This window comes from Echiichthys vipera (genome assembly GCF_963691815.1).
Source record: "Echiichthys vipera genome assembly, chromosome: 9".
Lineage (NCBI taxonomy): Eukaryota > Metazoa > Chordata > Actinopteri > Perciformes > Trachinidae > Echiichthys > Echiichthys vipera.
In genome coordinates, this window is record NC_139834.1 from 21,237,165 (window position 1) to 21,256,794 (window position 19,630).

At 39.5% G+C, this 19,630-nt stretch overlaps 1 protein-coding gene across 7 annotated transcripts in view; it reads left to right on the forward strand.

Moving 5' to 3' along the window:
• kazna (kazrin, periplakin interacting protein a) overlaps positions 1 to 19,630 on the forward strand; it is a 129,841-nt gene that overhangs the window by 65,848 nt on the left and 44,363 nt on the right. For all 7 annotated transcript variants that reach the window (XM_083920587.1, XM_083920589.1, XM_083920583.1 and 4 more), the window contains exon 2: positions 7,069 to 7,176. In XM_083920587.1, coding sequence (XP_083776713.1) covers positions 7,069 to 7,176 — 108 coding nt within the window. The remainder of the gene's footprint in view (positions 1 to 7,068; positions 7,177 to 19,630) is intronic.

Here is a 19,630-nt window from a genome sequence, read left to right on the forward strand (position 1 = left end):
AATAACCTCCAAAATAATCTCTGCGTGGAGTACTGTCCAGTGAAATTAGATGTAAATTGGTGGTGTTATTCAGTCATTCTACTAATTGATACAACATAGAGGTCCTCTTCCTTCTATGGAAAAATATCAAGGTCTCCAGAAGATGGAAGTCTGTTATTATTACTACTACTACTTACCCCTTACTGTTCCGCTCCCCTTTTCTACAGAGGTAGGGATGGGGGTCAGGGGTTGTTTAGTGGGAGATAACAGGTCAACATCAGATGCCACATAGAGGTGGTGTACATGATGGTTTAGCACTCATACCTCTCTGGCTGCTTATTTAAGTATGTTTCTAACCGTCCCCTTAGATCATCTGGTGCTGCGTTTCTCAATGTACCAAAAAGTATGTATAAAAAGTATGTAGAAGCAGCCTTCTGCACCGACCATTTGGAACAAAATACCACCCCAAATCAGACAGCCAACCTGAAACGGCTCAGGACATATTTTTATGACATTGCTTAAATTCTATTTTTTTTAACATTGATATTTCTCAGAGTTGTTTTGGGGCTTTTGTATCTCAAAATTGTTTTCATTATATTAACTTGTTTAATTACCACTATTATGATGTATTTTCATTTTATTGCTATTGTATTGTTTTTTCCGCTTTTTGTGTTTTCTGTTTTTTGTTCCACTTTTTGTGTTTTCTGTTTTAATAACCGTTATCGATTTGTTTTTGTATTTTTGTAAAGCACTTTGAGCTGCATTTATGTTTTAAAATATCCTATATACATAAAGATTTTTATTATTGTGAAAGCTGGGAACCTGAAGATTAAAGAGGGCATACGGCTCAGCACTGTCAAGGTTTTTTTAGTCATGAATCAGAAATAAAATGAATTAATTATTTAAAATAAAGTGTGTTTATTATGTCAATGCTCACTTCTGTCTCATAAGCTGTTGCAGCAGTTTTTGGGCTGATACCAATTGTTACAAATATGTTGCACAATTTTTTTTACCACTCGACAATCAATAAAAATTGCCTTAATCCGTCCAAAAGACCATATAAAGACAACCAGACCTTGAGCACCATCCTTTGATTTGTGATTAAGCAAGTAAAATTGACATTTGAGATTTCTGTCAGAATTGCATTTTTCACAGCGACAAATTGGCGATCACTTTGGCCCTTGAAACTGCCCCCTTATTGTCTTTATACCTAGGGAAGCCATCCATCCTCTGAATCTCTAGGTTGTGGTTGTAAAGTTTCACAAGTGTGATAATCCTAGAGGTCACCACAGCTTACTCTAGACAGTGAATTCAAGTTTCAAAAAATGTCTCATTACAATGGAACGGCTACTATGGGGACTAACATCATCACACATGAATACTGTTTAGCTCATTGAATCTACAAGAATCTCAGCTTTCCAGTCACAATTTGCAATTCCAAGACAGTTTAGGGACCCCTGATGCAGAAATGTTCAAATACTCCATTTTAGAATAGGTGGAAAAAACCCATTTATACTGCATGAGAAAAACTGTATGGTTACTGCCCAAACTGCATGGGATAAGCATAAAACAGGTGTGTCTGTAATGGGGAGATATTTGGGTACCCATAGAACCCATTTTCATTCAGATATCTTGAGGTCAAGAAGGAAATGCCCATGACAGTTTTCTGTATCTCTGGAGCATTATCTAGCTTTCTCTTTCCCACAAGCCAGTTTGACATGGTTGGTACCGCTAGATTCTAGTTTCATATACCATTATCTTCACTCTGTCTCCACCTGCCTGCCAATAACTCACAAAGACAAAAAGTCACCCAAGCCCACCGGCAGGCCTGGGCAGAGTTATTAATCAAGAGAAAAGTTATCCAGATGAGGTGTCAGAGCTTTTCAGAGAAAAAAAAGAATAGAAGGATGTTTTGCATGTGTTTGTACCATCATCTGAGAACCACAACAGCTACCTGGCGATGATATAATAGCTACACCACTGATCATTACATTGTTCATGGGCCAATTACAGATAAATACACTGGGATATGTAAACTGCTGTCAGTTCATCCTGTAGCAACAGACCAATGGGCCTTTGCAGATAGAAAAGAATAGAAGACGAATAAAGGCACTGTTAAGAATATTGTGCATAATGAGACCTATTTTCAGTGACATTCACAGTAACAACAATAAAAATCAAACTAAGAGTTTAGAAGCCTAGTGTGTCTGAATATCCAGCTTGGCTTCACAGATTACCTTTTGGTCGACTGCCTAATATTTGGATCCACAAAAGCAAGTGTCTTATTTCTCATGCAAAATGAAGTCTGTCGTTTGAACCAAATCTTGCTCAGACTCGGTGAGCTCCCTCTGTTTTGAGGGAATAGTTTATTTGGGTGATTTATCCCTCACTGACAAGGATTTTGTGTTTCATCCTCGCCGAGAAGACGAACAACAGGGGGCTCTTGTTGACAAAGGCTGAGTCCTTTATGTAAGATTTACTGCAACACTGTAAAGGTTAGCATCAAACTCCCATAGGAATCCACAGTCAGGTAGTCGAGGTCACTGAAGACACACTTCTGTTGTTTAACAGTTTTCATGGTCAGAGAAAAACGGTGTGTTACCCAGGAAGAAAGTGCACAAAGTGAAAATAAACAAGACACTTCCTAAATGACCTCAAACCTATTACCGCATTTCTGTACTGCAGTCTGTTAATAATAATAATAATAATAATAATAGTAATAATCTTCATGACAAATTGTTACCATCTCATCCGTTTCTTCATTTTCTTCGCATTCCGCCTCTACCTCCATGTATGCCTTCTGCAGTAAGCTAATATTGGCTAACATAACCGTCCTATATACAGGAGCTAAAAGTCCGTATAGCAGCGGCCTTGGTTCAACACCGACCTGCGGCCCTCTGTATGCACTTCAGACATACCTGCAGACTAAAGGCCTCGGTATGAGTAAAACTGTTAAAATTTGTTCAGAATAGTGACACTCCACTCCAACTCCATTCCTGTATATAGTATTTTAGGGCTGGGCATGAGTACTCAAGTACGAGATTTGGATGTCAGTTTTTGGACAGTTTATTGCATTACTATGCCAAGTGGCTCATGCAGCCACCAAGCTCATGCGTAATGTAAAGTTATATTGTAATGGGCTACCCCACCATTGAACTAGAAGCCTTATGTAAAGTATGTTCGCTGTATGGGTAATCAACTTCTCTAAGTTGGCAAGTTAATGTTACGTATGGAAATTACTTAAAATGTCCATCCTTAGTATTTACTAAGGGGACATGCTGATTCAAATCTGTCTAACAAATTTCTTTTAGTGAAAGTAGTCCCTGTTTGTTGGATATACAATGATTTGCATCATTACAAAGCCAACTGTTGTTTTCTTCTCTGGGCCAGATCATTATTTATTTCATCACTGCAGAATTACCTGTTCCCTCAGTTGTGTGCTCGGCTGGTTAAACCACTTAGTATTGATAAAGTGAATTGAGGAAGTTTGATGATGATGAAAATGGAACCAAGTCGTAAAGTGTGATAAATTCTCATCAGTGTCTTTAAAAAACGGTTTCTGCTGCAGTGCAGTTCATTGTATTCTCATGAATGCTATATATTTCACAAGATCATTAGGCCTATGACCCATGCTATCGCTGCTTCAGTGTGTATAAAAAATTCCACACAGACGAAAACCAAATACAACTTCATGTGAGGAAACAGTGAGGGCTGATAAAAGTGACGTGAAGCCGTCTGTTTTCTTTCCATCTTAAAAGAGAGGCTTCAGACAGCTAAGATTCCATGTTAATTACTGCAATTCAATTCTCAGGATTTTTAACGAACTGAGTAAAAAAGATGGACAATCTTTCCATTTCAACCTGCTGTATCTCTTGTTTTAATTACCATGTGTAATGAATGCATTTTTATATGTTCTGCAAACATACTGATTCTCTAGTTGTATGCCAAACTGAATCTGTGGCAGACATCAATACTTGCTGTGAGATGATGGGTGAGCGTGTGTCTTTGTCAGATAATATTCCTGCTGGCATGTGAGGAAATGAGGAAAGAAGAGAGAAAACAGGAGGGAAATTATGCTCTTATCTCAAATCCTTAATAGATCATCACAAACATGATTTATACAACGAGCGGGAAATAACGTTCTATAGAAAGCTTCAGGTGCAGTGCAGCAGGTAGCAAATGCAGAGAGCCAGAGCAAGAAGAGAATATGTTTTTAACTGTTTCTACGACTCATCCCCTGATATTCCATCTAGTCTTCAATCTCTGTCTATCTGCTCTTTCACTGTTTCTTTGACTTTAGTGAGCTGAGATAAAGACTAAAAGATCAATATGAAGCCATTTGACCATACCAGACCCAAGCGTTCAGTGTGTTGAAAGGACATTGATTCTGAAGCATGGACAGCGACCCAGAAAACATTACAATTACCTGCTTGATAACTCGATGTAGTGCAGTGCACTTGTCCAAATGCACACCACTACAAGCTCCAGAAGCTGAAACAATAACAGCAGTCTGACCATTCCCTCTCCTTACATCCAAAAATATCGAATTGGTCTACCAGCGAACAAAAATCAGCAAAAATGATTTGCATCCGAGCAATTGATAAGGATTTCTCTATTTGAGTAATTTGCAGGAATAAAACACAAAATAGTGCAGCATAGAAAAACATCCATCCCTCCATAATTGTGACTATGCATGTGTTCATTGTTTTTGCATGTGTTCATTGTTTTTTTTTTTTTGTGCATTGATGAGAAATCTTTCTCACAATAAGCACTTGAATGCATGATTGCTGTTACATGACGAAACTTTTTAATTTTGGCCAATGACATCTCACAAAAATAGGTTATTGTTTCAGTCCATCAACTGATGCTGAGGAGAAAATGTGTTGCGCTGCAGGTTTCAGTTATTTTAAGTGTAATAGGTCACATGTTTTTTGTTGTGTGCCTGAGCATTTTAGCTTAAATAAATACAAAATGTAGAAAATAAACTGTGAAAGCAAGCAAGAAATTATGAAAATCCCAAAGTTTAAATGTAATCTAAAATTAAATTAAAGTGAATGTAGACTTTTAGAGACAATGCATACATTAATAATAGAATAGAATAGAATATAATAGAAATACTTTATTGATCCCAGCTGGAAAATTTCAGTGTAACAGCAGCATTACACAAGACACATCAAAGCAGTAATATAAAGATACAATATAAAAGCTTACTACGTCAAGTCTTTGCTGTCATTAGAAAAATTAATTACTTAATTAATTCCTCTTGGAGAAATACACTTTTTTTTAGCTACCATCTGCATACACTGAACCTACAGTTTAGACACGCATTATTGTTGTGGAGAGATGGGGCTGTCATAGTCGGGAACTCTGGTGCCTTCCTCAAGGGTGACAAGAGGTGAACTAGAGGCAGCTAGCAGCCTACACCCCATTCTAAGAGTCTCATATTTTGGTGTCAGCCGAACAAAATGTTTAATCACGCCATATCATCTTGCTCTCCATCCATATCCAGCAACCATCAAGGCTTACTTATTCCTTTGCATTTATTCCACCCAACTCATACCCTTTTTCTTTCGTAAGTTTCTAAATGTTGGTGAGGGCCTGTCAAGAGCATGATGTAGCAAAGATGAAATATTTAATGCAGCTACTGGGCAGCAGCAGCTTGAAGGTAGCAGATAAGTATGCACTGTGAATTTTAACATTATTCAAAAAACTGACAATTGTGTTCCTGTTGTCTAAGTTTGCACCTTCTCTTGAAGATTTGCAAGGTTTTAAAAAACAACCCTTGTGCTCTCTCACCAATCACTATAGGTGGTGACAGACTGCCAGGCTGTTATTTGTAGCCCTATAAAGTCCATTTCTACAAGCGTAATGACTAATCTCGCCATAATGACAGCACCACCCCTAGACCTCGAGCTCTTCAGTCAGACACATCTGTGCTCAATTACTGTAAATAATTCAACCAGTAACAGCGTCTTAGTAGGTGGGTGGTGGACTGATGGCAGAAAAAATAGAGAGAAGATGAGGAGGAGGAGGAGGAGGAGGAGGAGGAGGAAGAGGCCAGAAAAGAGCAGAGGTTGAAGAGTGAAGTGGAAGAGATGTAGTTTAGTCTGGACTGTGAATTTAACTGTGAATGTGAGTGAGCACGGCAGAATCTCGAATCCTTTAAAATGTTTTAGTTTTTTGCCAGCTAAAGATTACTTTCCTTCAAAAAAGAGGCAATGGTGACCTTTTGTGAATTTTACTTTGGAATAAAAGTATCCGTGAGCTGGGATGGGAGGACAGCAGAAGTAGACTGCACATGTTGAAGTGACAAAGTTATATGTGAGTTTACCCGGAGCGATGCATTCAATATGCATTCACTACATGGCACTGGTGAGGCTGGCCAAAACTATATTAGAAACCACTGAACCTCACCAGAAATCAAATCACACTTTTGTCATAAAAATGCTAATGTTTATATGCAGCAGTCTCTCAAAGTAGCGACTGTGTTTGTGTGCCTGCATGTGTTTAAGCTCGCATGCTTTTGCTACAACGTGGGTATTTGCGCACTCTCCAGAGACAGTCGCTGTGGTGATGAATGGCAAGGTACTGTGGACTTGGTACGTGTAGGGAGTGAGGAGTAAAAGTTCATTATGTGAGAATTGAGAGGGATGTGTGGTGTGCTGCATTAATCATTTTGTTTCCTTGTTCATTCTGTGCATAGAGGAAAACACACTGAGGAGGACTTTAATATATCATGCATTATCATGAAGTTAGGGTGCGCACAGGCTCTCTCTTTATCATTTTGCTATTGCTGTCGCCTTAGTAATTCTAAATGATTGTTAGAAACAGATTTTACAACTCCAACTTCACTTCTACATGCTATAAATAAATATTATGTACACATACTGTAGAAACACAAATTAGGCTCACAGTAAAAATGTTCTCTTTGTAGTAATTTGAAATCATTATATGATTTTACATGATCTTCTTACACATGCCAAAAGGCAAATCTCATTCCAAAGAACAAAAAATTTCCACTCTCAATCTTTGTTATTTTTCTAAATTCCTTCATATGATGTCTGTAACCGAGTGTGTTTTTCTTTTTAGATCCCTCTTCCCACCCGAGGCAGAAGCCACCAGCCACTGACCTCTGCTACAAGACTGAAATCAGCAGTCTAATGGACTTCAACTCCCCGGACGCTTCCCTGGACAAAGGTAGGACCTGAACAGTTTTGTTCAACCAGAGCTGGTTGACTTAATGGGGACTCATTTTTCAGGTTTATACTTGATATGTTTACATCTTTTAATGTTAAAAAAACACCTGTATACCAGGCTCAGTTTTAGTGCCTTTCTCTTTAAGCCCCCCTCCCAAAAAGCCCAGTGTGCTCCGATTTGCGTGCGAGAAAAATATGCAGAGGCAGTTCTTAAGCTGTGAGTGGAGATCATGGATGTATAAAGTGAACTGGATATAGTGTTTGAGGCCCAGCCCAGTTCATTCCTATGTAAATTTCTCAGTGGCGCATGAAGCCAATAAAGTTCAACTACCTTAAGCAACTGCCTGCGTTTAAAAATACCCAGATGACAGTTTGACTCTATCGCTATCTTGAATGGGGACTAAATTATTTAATCGTGTGGCTCCTCTAGACTTTCAAACGTTATCAGACCGAAAGGATCAAATTCTTTTAGGGAAATTAGTCATTTTGCAGGGGCTGAGACGCTAATAAAAATGTATCCACTGCTTTACAGACGTCTCTTTCCCTATGCATGTCAGTGGGAAAAAGTATTTGTGGGCTGAATGCCATCGTGTGATGGACTCAGAAGTTGTAATTCCACTGTTTTGCCACTATGTCAAATTCAGAGATTCGAATGGGTCCGCATGTGACAAAGGAAGGGGAGCCAAATCTGAATGGCTTGTTGAATCTCTTATTTTCTGATCTAGACAGCCCCCAAAAAACTGTCTGGGTTGTCTTATTTTACAGTTTGTGGGTTGGTAGGCACTCCAGATAGACAATACATGTGAGCAAGACAGTATCACCTCTACATCAGCTCCTCTCCCTTGCACCTGTTGTTGGTACAGTGGGTGTCCATTACACATTATTCTCGCTAACGAGGACTGCCTGCAATCCAGGTTGAGTCAGGCTGCTAATGAACCCACCAAGTCTTCGTCACAGACAGATTTTCAACTAATCAGACAAAAGTGGCTTCTTAATTCGCTTTGTGTGCATGTTAGTGTTGAACCAGGAACACAACAATCACCTACAACTGTTTATTTATGTTTATCTGCAGAAATAGTAACTCTCACAACAGTATAATACTGTGATTACATAATAATCATGGCTGAAAATGTTTTAATTTTACGTATATCACATACATATATATATTCAGTTTGTAACAAGAATGTCACAACTCAGCTCTACTACAACCACAATACAATCCTATATACTGTACCAGTAAGCCTGTTGCACCTGCTGTTTTCAGTTTTATGAATTTGAATGGTGAAAATTCATCAGAAAAAAATGTTTAAATTCAGTGAGCTGAGTCAGTAATTGTGTATTTGCAGTATTATATGGCTTGTAGCTAGTTGAGACATTCTCATAGTTCTCGCGTGGACAATCTAAATTGTTATTGGTTTTACATTTAATGCATTTATACCTTCCACTCCTGCAAAATAATGCTACACTCCGGCTCTGTAAACAGTGAACACTGTCATGCTCCATTATCATCTGTGTTTACAATTCTGCTGTTAGTGTTCAGTCAATTGCTTCAGCATTAACCATCCCCCAAAAAGCAGCCTCTAAACTTTTAAGTCTTTATTCATTCCAGACTCTTTCTAACTGGGTGGTCAAACTAGTCTTACGTAGGCGTCGTCAACTCTCCAGAAAAACTGTTACAGTCCTTTATCTGCAGTCTGTTTCCATGTTCCAGCCCTTTCATGACAGACGCTTATTTCAAGGAGTTGGTGTCTTGTAGAGAGAATAAAAGTAGCTAGCGATGGCATCAATACAAATGCATCTCTGGGATTGTGGATCCTGTAAGGCTGCCAGCTCCAGTATGGATCTCTAGTGTCCCCCAAGGAGCCCCGAGGGGCCTTTTCTTCATCAGAGTGTCCTTTTTAGGGGTGTCTTTAGCTCCCAGTTCTCTGTATGCCTCTGTCGATGTCGTGATGATACTAAGAGAACTCACGAGTGTTGTGGGAACATATGGTAACAGGTTTTACCCAGTATTGTACCTTAGTATTTAGTATTTAAATTTTATGATAGTTTATACACTAGATTTCAGAGGTAAATGTACTCTTAACTACATATATCTGACAGCTAGTTAATTCATTTATCCCTTTAACCTTTACTTAAGCTTCAGAGATCATTGAGGTTTCCATCATTTGCTCTGCGGCCTTGATGCAGAGAAATACACAAAAGAGATCAATACGCAGTAAAAAATCTGGCACAAAAGAGACAAAGGGGTTTGAGCTCATCGTCTTGAATCGTCCTGGGGTAGTGAGTTTCCAACCTCAGAATGTGTAGCGGATCATTTTTTAATTTTTTTTAATTTTAGGATAGGAGTAATAGGAGTCATTTCAAGTGAGCAGATACTTCACTTAATGAGGTTATGTTTTTAAATGAACATGTTTGTATGTGCACATGTACATACTCTTGTTCAGCATGAACCAGCTGTTGCATTCAGTCTGTGGTCATTTCCTGGGTGCTGTAAATGTGCAGCCTTGAGAAAAACACATATGCGACGCAAACAACCCCTTCAGTGGCCAAGGCAACGTTTATTACCACCAAGTTTCTGGCTGGGCTCTGTTATCAGCAAATTCATCTCAGGGCTGCTGTAACAGACAGGGAAGAAGAGGGGAAACAACCGTAAGCAGTGAGCGCTGTATCATTAGGGAGACAGGTGCTGCTTCTGCACATAAACTGGAAATGTTATCACTAGCAGGGTGGACGAAGGAGAGAGAGAGAGAAGGAGAAAGGAAAATCATAGGGGGGAAAAAGGTGAAGAGCACCGTGAGGAGGAGCAAGAGGGGAGAGATTGCCCAAGGACAAAGTGTGCCTGCGATTGTATTCTTATTAATGAGAGAAAACCATACTGCGAAGGGGGAGGAGAGAGAGAGACCGAATTGAACAAAAGAACAAATAGAACGGGAAGGTTTATGTGTGGGTGTGGGTGAATGTGTTGAGTGGTCTCTGCTGAGCACTTCCATTTTTCTCATGCACTGACACTTTCCAAAACACCTGCCCCCCACTGAAGCCCTTTTGATAGCCATTTGGAGGGTGGCACTTAAATTGCCTCCTCTACTGTAATTTTTACACTTAAAAAATAAAGCTTTAGAAATGCTCGGACACAATGACTGTAACTGGATATTATTTGTATTATCATCTCAAAAATCAGATTTAGAGGTGGTCATGTTTATTTTGTGAACGCTACATAGTTTTGACTTAATCCAACTGGACTACTCATATGACCAATGACAGGAGGAGAAGAGAAAAGGTCATAAAGACTTCAGATCACAGTGGGAATAGTCATCATAGACAAGACACTGTGGTTCTACACACACGATATCATGAAAGCTCATAAATTTGTGCTTGCGTGCCTCTGTCCTCTGGCCTTTCCATTAAAGACCACTGAGAGGTTGAAACTGGCAAAGGGAGCAGGGCAGCAGTCTGATTATCTGCCACCTCTGTCACACTCTAACTGCTTCATCAAAGAAGACTGCTGACAAGTGGAAACCAAAGGTCATAATGTCATAAGTGAAAATTTAAAGGGGTCTAGATTTAAGACTTAATTTGAGCAGTCATGAAAAGAAACATTACTTGTTCATAAAAGGCGTGTGCAACACTTGGTTGCACTAAAACATCAGACAAATTCCCAGAGACACAAACTTCTATTAGCCTCTCTTCCTCCTCCTTTGCTGTTCATCTACCTTCTTAGTCCCTTGGAATCCGTTCAGAGGCAGGTTGCACCACATAGGTATATATAAATACATTTTCAAAGTGTTACATTTAACTTTATGGTCTAAATTTAGATCTGCAGCTGTGCAGTTCAATTAATCAACCACGTTTTTTGATATACTATAGCAACGTTCTTACCAAAAAAGCAGAAGAATGGGATCGGTTGAAGCACTATTCAGTCCAGCACACACTATATTTCTTTAATCATTGTATTGCAGTGACAGTTGCTAAGAAATGTTCCCACTTCAAAGCTGAATGCCAAATTGCCAGTTCTCAGAGTGTCTTTTATTGTTATTGTTGTTGTTGACGACATGTTTCTTTTTCTCTAGTAAATGGACCAGAAACAGCAAATGTGCATTCAGTGACCTTCGTGTTATAGCTGAGCGAGCCTCCGATCCATTGCTGATAGTACCACCAAGTCACACCAAATGTATTTTGAAGTACACGAGGGATGTCAAAGAAGTAAATAGCAATAGAGGTCCGTGTAGCCACAAGCTAGAAACGAACTAGGCCATCATTTTGATGTCAACTACTGTACACACCTTTACATAACCTATCGTGACCGTATCTTGCACCTTCCAAAATAAATAAAATCACCTCTGTGGTAGTTTAAATATGACACACACACACACACACACAAACACACACACACACACACACACACACACACACACACACGAAATGTATCGCTTTCACATGCAGGTCCTCCTGATAGTGAAAGTACACTTTCACATCAGATCCTGCATACGTCATTCAGGGCAGCTCGCCAAATATATTTCATAGAGCCTTTTCATCTTCTCTTCAGGAGTCATTTATTAAAGTCAGAATGTGTCTGTATTTCTCTGACTTGTGTGCACGCGCACGCACACACACACACACACACACACACACACACACACACACACACACACACACACACACACACACACACACACACACACACAGACTCACAAGGTGAAAGCAATACCAGTGTCACTGTAAAAATACTTTGATTGCACATTTTATGCTTTTAAATGCATGAAAGTGTGGCACAACTACGCCAAGGTACTAATAGAGGTGTATTTTCTGTTTTTGAATTCCACCTAGGAGTCTGATAGGAGGTGAACTGCCTACTAGTACAACCAGTCACTGGTTGTAATACCTTTTTCCTGCCCCTCAAATGGCTGTTAAAAAGCTCCACAGACAGCTAATCTGAGCTGGTGCCTGGCAGCAGTGAATTGGCAGCGAAGGTAGTGGTGGAGAGGGACGGTGGCTGTCAGAGTGCCAGATCTGGAAAAGAGCTGAGTGGCACCTGGTGGCTGCTGCTTCCTTTTGACTGATTACTGAACAACTAGTTTAGGAGGTGGGGTAGAGAATAGAGAGGCAAGTAACTTGGCCAATGAAGATGAAGTTTGGAGGAGTATGTCTGAGTATAAATTCAGAATGCATAGTAGACATGACTTGCAGTAGATCAACAATATAAGGTTGCACACCCTTAGGTCTAATTTCAACCAAAAAACTTCAAGTTGACATTTTAATGTTGACCCACCCTCCGCGTGCATTTGCTTTGCCTGAGGTAAAATAGTAAAGGGTGGGGCTGGGGGGAGGGGGCTGGGGGGTATGGGACATTCTCATGAAGGTCACAACAAATCCAGGACCTCAACATTCCTTGTTTAGCTGCTGAAGTTATCCACTTAGGTAAAGTACCAACTGACCTGTCATAACTTACAAAATGCAACAACAAAAGTGAGCTGACTTTTTTTTTTAACTAAACAGTGTTCAGATTGCCATTTTTCCAAACACACCTCAGCCATTTAATTGAGAACACCGCCTTGGCATAGAGGGGTCCCTGCACAGAGAGCTCTGGAAAAAAAACAAATAGAACAAAAGTGTAATAAAATGGGTCTACTTTTGCAGAAACCTAATGCAACCTCATCTGGCAACAAGTTAAGTCAAGAGATCTTGATTGTCAACACGCTGCCACAGATATGTGCATTGTGCACATTCCAGGTAGAATGCCTTGAAACATGAATTGCACTCTTCCCCTGACAACTGTCGATGGAGAATGGAATGATATGACTACTTTCCAAAATAGTAAATTGCACCGTCGTGTTTTTACACCTGATAAGCCCTCAAACGCGTGCATGCGTTACTCAAACTAGTCTTCCTCATTTGTATTACATCTTCTCCAGAGGTAGAAGATGCATACAAAATCTTACATAAATTGTGCTTACTTACCTAAATTGTACCACGAGTACGGAATTATTATCAGTTTCATGCATTTAAAGTAGGCAAATTAACTCATTATGTAGATTAGCCCTCAACATTTTTGATTGTTCTTTAATTGACACTGAGGTGAACAACATTTATGGGGTAGTTGGAACTCAGTTTAACTGTTTTATATACTTTTGGGATGTTTAATGATACATCTATAATTTTGTGATTATGTTATTCAATGTATTTTGCATACAATCTTCATCTGCAAAGTTTTAACTAGAGGACACAAGGACAGGATTATGGGAAAACTGTCAATTGAGAATTGGTTCAGCACTGCAGCTGGAGTTGCTCACCAGTTCAGTGCTGAACAGGGCAAGGATCTGTCTCGGCACACAGTGTCTCGTAGTTTAAGGCTTTTTGGACTGAAAGCCCACTCTGCAGTGACCAAACCTTTCATCAGCAGAAAGAATAAAAAGGCTAAACTTGCCTTTGCTGAGGGGCATGTTGTGTGGACAGAGAAAAACTGGTCCAGAGTGCACTTTAGTGATGAAAGTACGTTCAATTAATTTGGGTCTGGTTGGAAACTTTGTTTGGCATAGGACTGGGGAAAGACTGAACCCAAAGTGTGTAAAAAATACAGTCAAATTTGTAGGAGAAAGTGTCATGGTTTGGGGGATGTTTTCTGCAGCAGGAGTTGGGCCTCTTGTACAGCTACACGGCAGGGTGAATGCAAATGTTTATGTGAACCTCCATCAGCAACATGCAATACCTTCACTGCAATTGTCTCCAATCAGCCTGCACTTTTCATGCAAGACAATGCCCCCTGTCACACTGCAAAACATGTTGAGTCCAGATCTTAACCCCATAGAGAATTTCTGGAAAGTCCTCTGCAACAAAGTAATGGCTAAGAAACCCACTACAGTTACTGAACTGTGAAAGAGTCTGCAAGAAGAATGGACCAAGATCAAACCAGAGCAGTGTGAGAAACTAGTGATGTCCCGTGGGCGCAGGCGTGCTGCAATCATTCAAAGCAAGGGCCTCTACACTTCCTCTTCATTTTTGAATCCTATAGTCCTGAGAAATTTTTTTGTGACACAGTGGTTACTGCGCTCTAATTTTGCTCACTGCTTTTTTTCACAAAATAGGGTTTTGTTGAAGTGCCTTGGTTATTTAAAAAAAACAGTAGTACAGCAGAGGTATAGCCGCAGCAGATAAATTCTGGACAATAAAAATGAACAGTATTTCAGAATAAATCACAAATTTATACTTTGTTCTCTTATTTCGATCACCACTGTAGAGCAGAAAACTGCTTAACATATTGGCTTGTGGCTAGAAGTGCAACATGCTTGAAAATGCAGGCAAAAAAGAAAGTTACCATAGTTTTCTGTTGACTGTGATCCAGGCATGATTTACCCTTGAACTGCGATTGCGACTACATGTCCAGGACATTTCCCATTTTTTGTGGGGTAATAAAGTCTGTCATCTTTGCTGTTCACTGGCTATTTTTTTCTCTCTCCTAGTTCACACTTTGCAACTCGTGGGCTGAACCTTCGTACAGGGGTTGTTTCAAGGTTTTGCTGTGCAAGCAACAGTGTTCAGAAAAATCTTTGTAACGGGAAAGTGCAAAATGTATGTAAGGAGAGGGTGTCCACTAACAAGTGCATTGTAAGTTGGAACAAAGGGCAGTTAGGTGGTGCTGACGACAGGTATTAAAAAGATGGACACCACATTGTTCACAAGCCACAGAAAAGAGCTGCAGTGATAAAAAGTTGACCATCCGTGCACACACGCACACATACACACTCACACACACACACACACACACAAAGAGACAAGCTGAATTATTTCTAATCTATATGTTGTCTCTTTTTTACTCTCATCTCTTTCTCATATAAACAATGAAAGGTTGACGTCTTCTTGGCAGTGTGAGATGGTGCTGCTGTCCTTCGAGGTATTGTGTAAACTGACTGCAGAGAAAAAAGAGATTGTCTAGTCTACTTCCATTGATTTTCATTTAAGGGATCGGGCTCTCAGCTCATCACTTAGAAACGTGTGTGTGCTTGTGTTCAGGGCTGCATCATACAAAATGAGCATCAGCATTTTTCACCGAAACTGCTTTTTACACGCAAATCTTTTTTTTTTCTAGATATTTTTTTTGGAAGTTTTAAAGCCTTTAATAAGGACGGACATACAGGAAATAGGGTGAGAGAGAGAGAGGGAGACATGCAGCAAAGGGCCACAGGTCGGAGACCTTCAGTCTCTTTACATGGGGCGAGTGCTCTTACCACTGTGCCACCGGCCGCCCCACGCAAACCTTTTTTTAATTTTTTTAAAAATCTTTTTACAATATCATCATGCATTCCAAGCTTTGTATGTCACAGAAATCTAATAATGTTATGTTGTCCCCCGGTCCCTGTTGTGTGATTTGATGCTCTCTTTACGCAGTGTAAATAGCCAACACGTGCCAACAACATTCTTTTAATTAGGAAACCCAACAGACCCGCTGATTAGCACTTCATCTCCATAAGTGTCTGGGCCTGAGCCGCAGCTGGACCACTTCCTACTTACCTTACATACTACCTAGCATATCCCAACAGGTTTGGCGCAAGAATAGCATAATAAATATTCTGTAGTCGGAAATCTAATGAACAAGCAAAGAGAGTTTTGTCAATGTGGTCGATGAACATTAGGGCCAACCCCTCTTAGCCGATTAACTCGACTAATAGGTCTGAGTTAACTAATGTTTCTTTAGTCTATTATTAATTTGTTATGTTTATTTCATGTTGATAGACTTATTTCCAATAAATTATGAGTACACTTCTGGTAAACATGAGATTTAAAGTGGTGCTTTTGGATAATTCTTCATTGGGAAACTCAATTTTACAGATCCATCAAATAAGTCAACTCGATTAGTCAACAAAATCGTACTGCCTGTGTTAATCAACTGTGACCTTAATGAAGGACAGCCCTAAAGTATATAGCTTGTAAGTTACAGTATTTGTTAGATATGCAAGCTCTTTCACTTTTGCACAGTGTGGACCCTGGTAGCCCACAATGATCATAGTGGTATCTTGCATTGCTTGTTTTAGACAGTAAAACCCCTTTGACATAAAATGACCTTCATTCACAGCATAAAGGCAACTACCCTGCAATCATTTGTCATGTACTCCAGCATACATTTTGACCAGCATGATTCTTTAAATGACAACCACACAGCTTCACGTGATCAATGGCACAGTTATATTTTTCTTTGATTCTTTAGTTTTATTATCCAGAATGAGGAAATTGCTGAGTCATCACTCGTCTTTGTATTTGTAATCTTAAGCCATCGGGTACTACGCAGAGAGGTACATCATGTGCTATATAGCCAATATAACTACTGCAGCCTTAACTCTCACTGGTACGTGTTACCTTGTGACTGTATTAGGAAAATAAGGTCCAACAAAAAGCAATGACTATATTCCAATTGTGTAGTACACAATCTCTCTCAGTAGGTCTCAGCTTGCTTTCTGCTGAGAGTTATCATGAAGTGAAATCATCATATACTCACTCACGCACACACATTCACAACACAAAGCCTCACAGTCATCTTGAGCCTGTATGCCTTTAGCTTTTAATCTGCTGCGTATCAGTTGAGCTGCAGGCCTGCATGGGCCACAAAAACCCGTTTGAGTATGCAATATTCAGTTTCCTCACTTTGTCCATTATGCATGGACAAAATAGACATTAAGAGATTATTTTCTTGAGTTGCTTTATTGTCTGGAAGAGAGGAATAGTACATTGGATTGATATAATGATTATCAACTCTGCAGAGAACCCAATCAAGGTTTCTGAGGTACCTATGGATTACAGTTTTTCTCAATGGTCCACCTGAAGTTGCGTCTTCATTCTTACACTCACAAAACATTTAACATATGCAACAAAAAACACGTGTGCACAAAATATAGCTATCGATGTGAACAGGTTCATCCTTAGTTTTGAGCTATATGCCTTCTATGTTTGTTGATCCTTTACAATTGTGATAGTATGTGCAAAAAGTGTATTATTTTCTCCAAAGGGGATTTACTAGAGATAACAAACCCTGCTGCACTCTATAAATACTGTAAAAAAGAGACATTTTCTTCATTTTCTTCCTGTTCCATGACCTGCTGTTTCCATGTAAGACCTACAGTAAGTACTTAGACTGAAACTATGATGCAGCTTTTGTACTGCATCCTTTAATCACTAAAGAACCAATAAAAAATAAAAACCTGAACTCAAAAAGAATAATAAGAAACTATTTGTTATTGCACTGCATCCAATTTTTCTATATCATTCTTTTTGGCAGGACCTCAACCGCTGTATACTTAGTTTCAACCTAGAGTCTTGTTTCCATCCGTTTCTAACTCAGAAATGCTGAACACTGTACATAAAAAATATAAATAAATAATATTGTATAATTTAATATAAACTTATATATTACTATATGTTATTATATAAATCTATACTTATATAATATGGATATAATATAAAATAATTAAGAATATGGCTAGAAATATCTACAAAACAAGATCTAGCTTCTCAGAACTTCACATTTGATCCAATCATTCTTGACTGACTGAAGAGTCGTGCAAAGGGGTTTCACACAGGTGCATAAGACATTCATAATAATGAAAGTAATATATATCATCTCTGAGTCGATTATTTTCTGATGAGTGTGAAAAATGTGTAGAAAACAATGAAAAGGTGTAAACTGGGACTCAGCACAGGCCATCAGAAGGTTTTTTGGTGGACTGATTTTATTTTTGCAGCAGCACACATCCTGTGTGGCCCACATATTGAATGTAAAAAAACTTTATTGTCCATTACATTACATGAAATGGAAATTAGCCTACGGTATTCTGGCAACACAGTTTGAAACAGACAATGAAGGAAAGTTAGAATACATCAAATACATTCTCAACAGTTGCACTGCTCTAAACTTATTGTGTCTCTGTTTAGGATGGCCACAGCAGAGAGCACAAATCACTTCTTGTACCCATTTTTCCTAACTAGTGGGACGTTGAGTGCCGATGATGAATGATGAGTGAAGGGGCTGGAGTCATTATCTGGGCTGCCTTTTGGGTTATAGACTGGTTGTATGGGTTCTGGAGTTGCAATTGTTTGTTTCCAGTGATCTTGCTGGTCAAGTTAACCACCTGAGTCAGCTTGTTTCTGTGTCTAACTGAGAAGCTCCCATATCAGGAGATGATATAGGTGTGAATACTCTCCGTAGCTGCGTTGTCATTCATCTATTTTTATGTGCATTTTGAAGTATCACATTAGAAAAGCTGTATGGAAGTGTCAAATTTTGTTTTAAGTTCCTCAACTGCGCAAAACATTTTTCCACTTGCCTTTACATCATATACATTTAGCTGATGCTTTTATCCAAATCAACATACAATAAGTGCATTCAACTATGAATATGCTGCCCAAAAAGTGCAAGAATCATGCTAGTACATCAACAGCTGGGAGGGAGTTGCAGTAGTCAAGACATGAGATGACCCTATAGAGCAAAACCTGCATCGCCTTGGGGGCGAGAAACGTACATATCCTGCTGATGTTGTGGAGCATGAAACTGCATCACAGCATTTGTTGTTGTCAGCGAAGGACAGCTGGTCATCCAGTGTGAGCCCCAGGTCCCTTGCGTCTGAGCCAGACAGAGCGCACTCACCCTGTCCATCCGTACCGTGCCCCGTGCTTTAGGGTACTTGTCCCCCCCTCCCTCTCCCCCGCGACCCAGGACCGTTTGTACTCACACTACCTGGGCCTCGACGCGAATGGTTCTTGCCTGCCTATACGTCATCACGGCGTAACACTTCACACGCATTGATTGACGCCATCGCGATGCGTCGCTTTGTTTACAAAAGGGCACGGTCTCGGATATTCCCATAACATGTCTTTGTCTCCAAACAGCATGCAACATGCCCAGTTTTAGCTGGCATGAAAGAACAATTAAAACTTGCCCAATTTAAGCAAATTATTAAAGTCCTCTCTTTATAGTTTGTCAATGATTGTACCCAGATATGTACACTTTGTGCGCCTTAATTAATAACAGGTTTTAAGATGGGCCCTATGCTGCCTTGTTCCATCCCACCTACCAGACACAGCTCCTTGGTCCTACTAACAGTAAGGTCAAGGAAGCTGCCTTTGCACCAGGTGGCAAGGTGGTCAATGTACTGAGAATAGGAAGGGCTGTTGACATCCTGCAGGCATGCTACCAGGGCCAGTAATGGAACAAAAATATAGAATTCACATAATGCTGTGAGGTGGTAACTTTAAAAAAAAGAAAAAAGAAGTAATGGATTCATTTGAATGTGACTTAATCACCTGATAAAATTGGATTTTTTTTTTTAAATAATAATATTCACTGATAATATTCAAATTTGGTGCATAAAGTCTCTGAAGAGAATGTTGCTTTATTCTAAATTATTAAAAGCATGAAAGGGAAATAACTTCAAGATACAGTTCAGTCAGTGTGGGATGAATCTTTTATCGTGCTT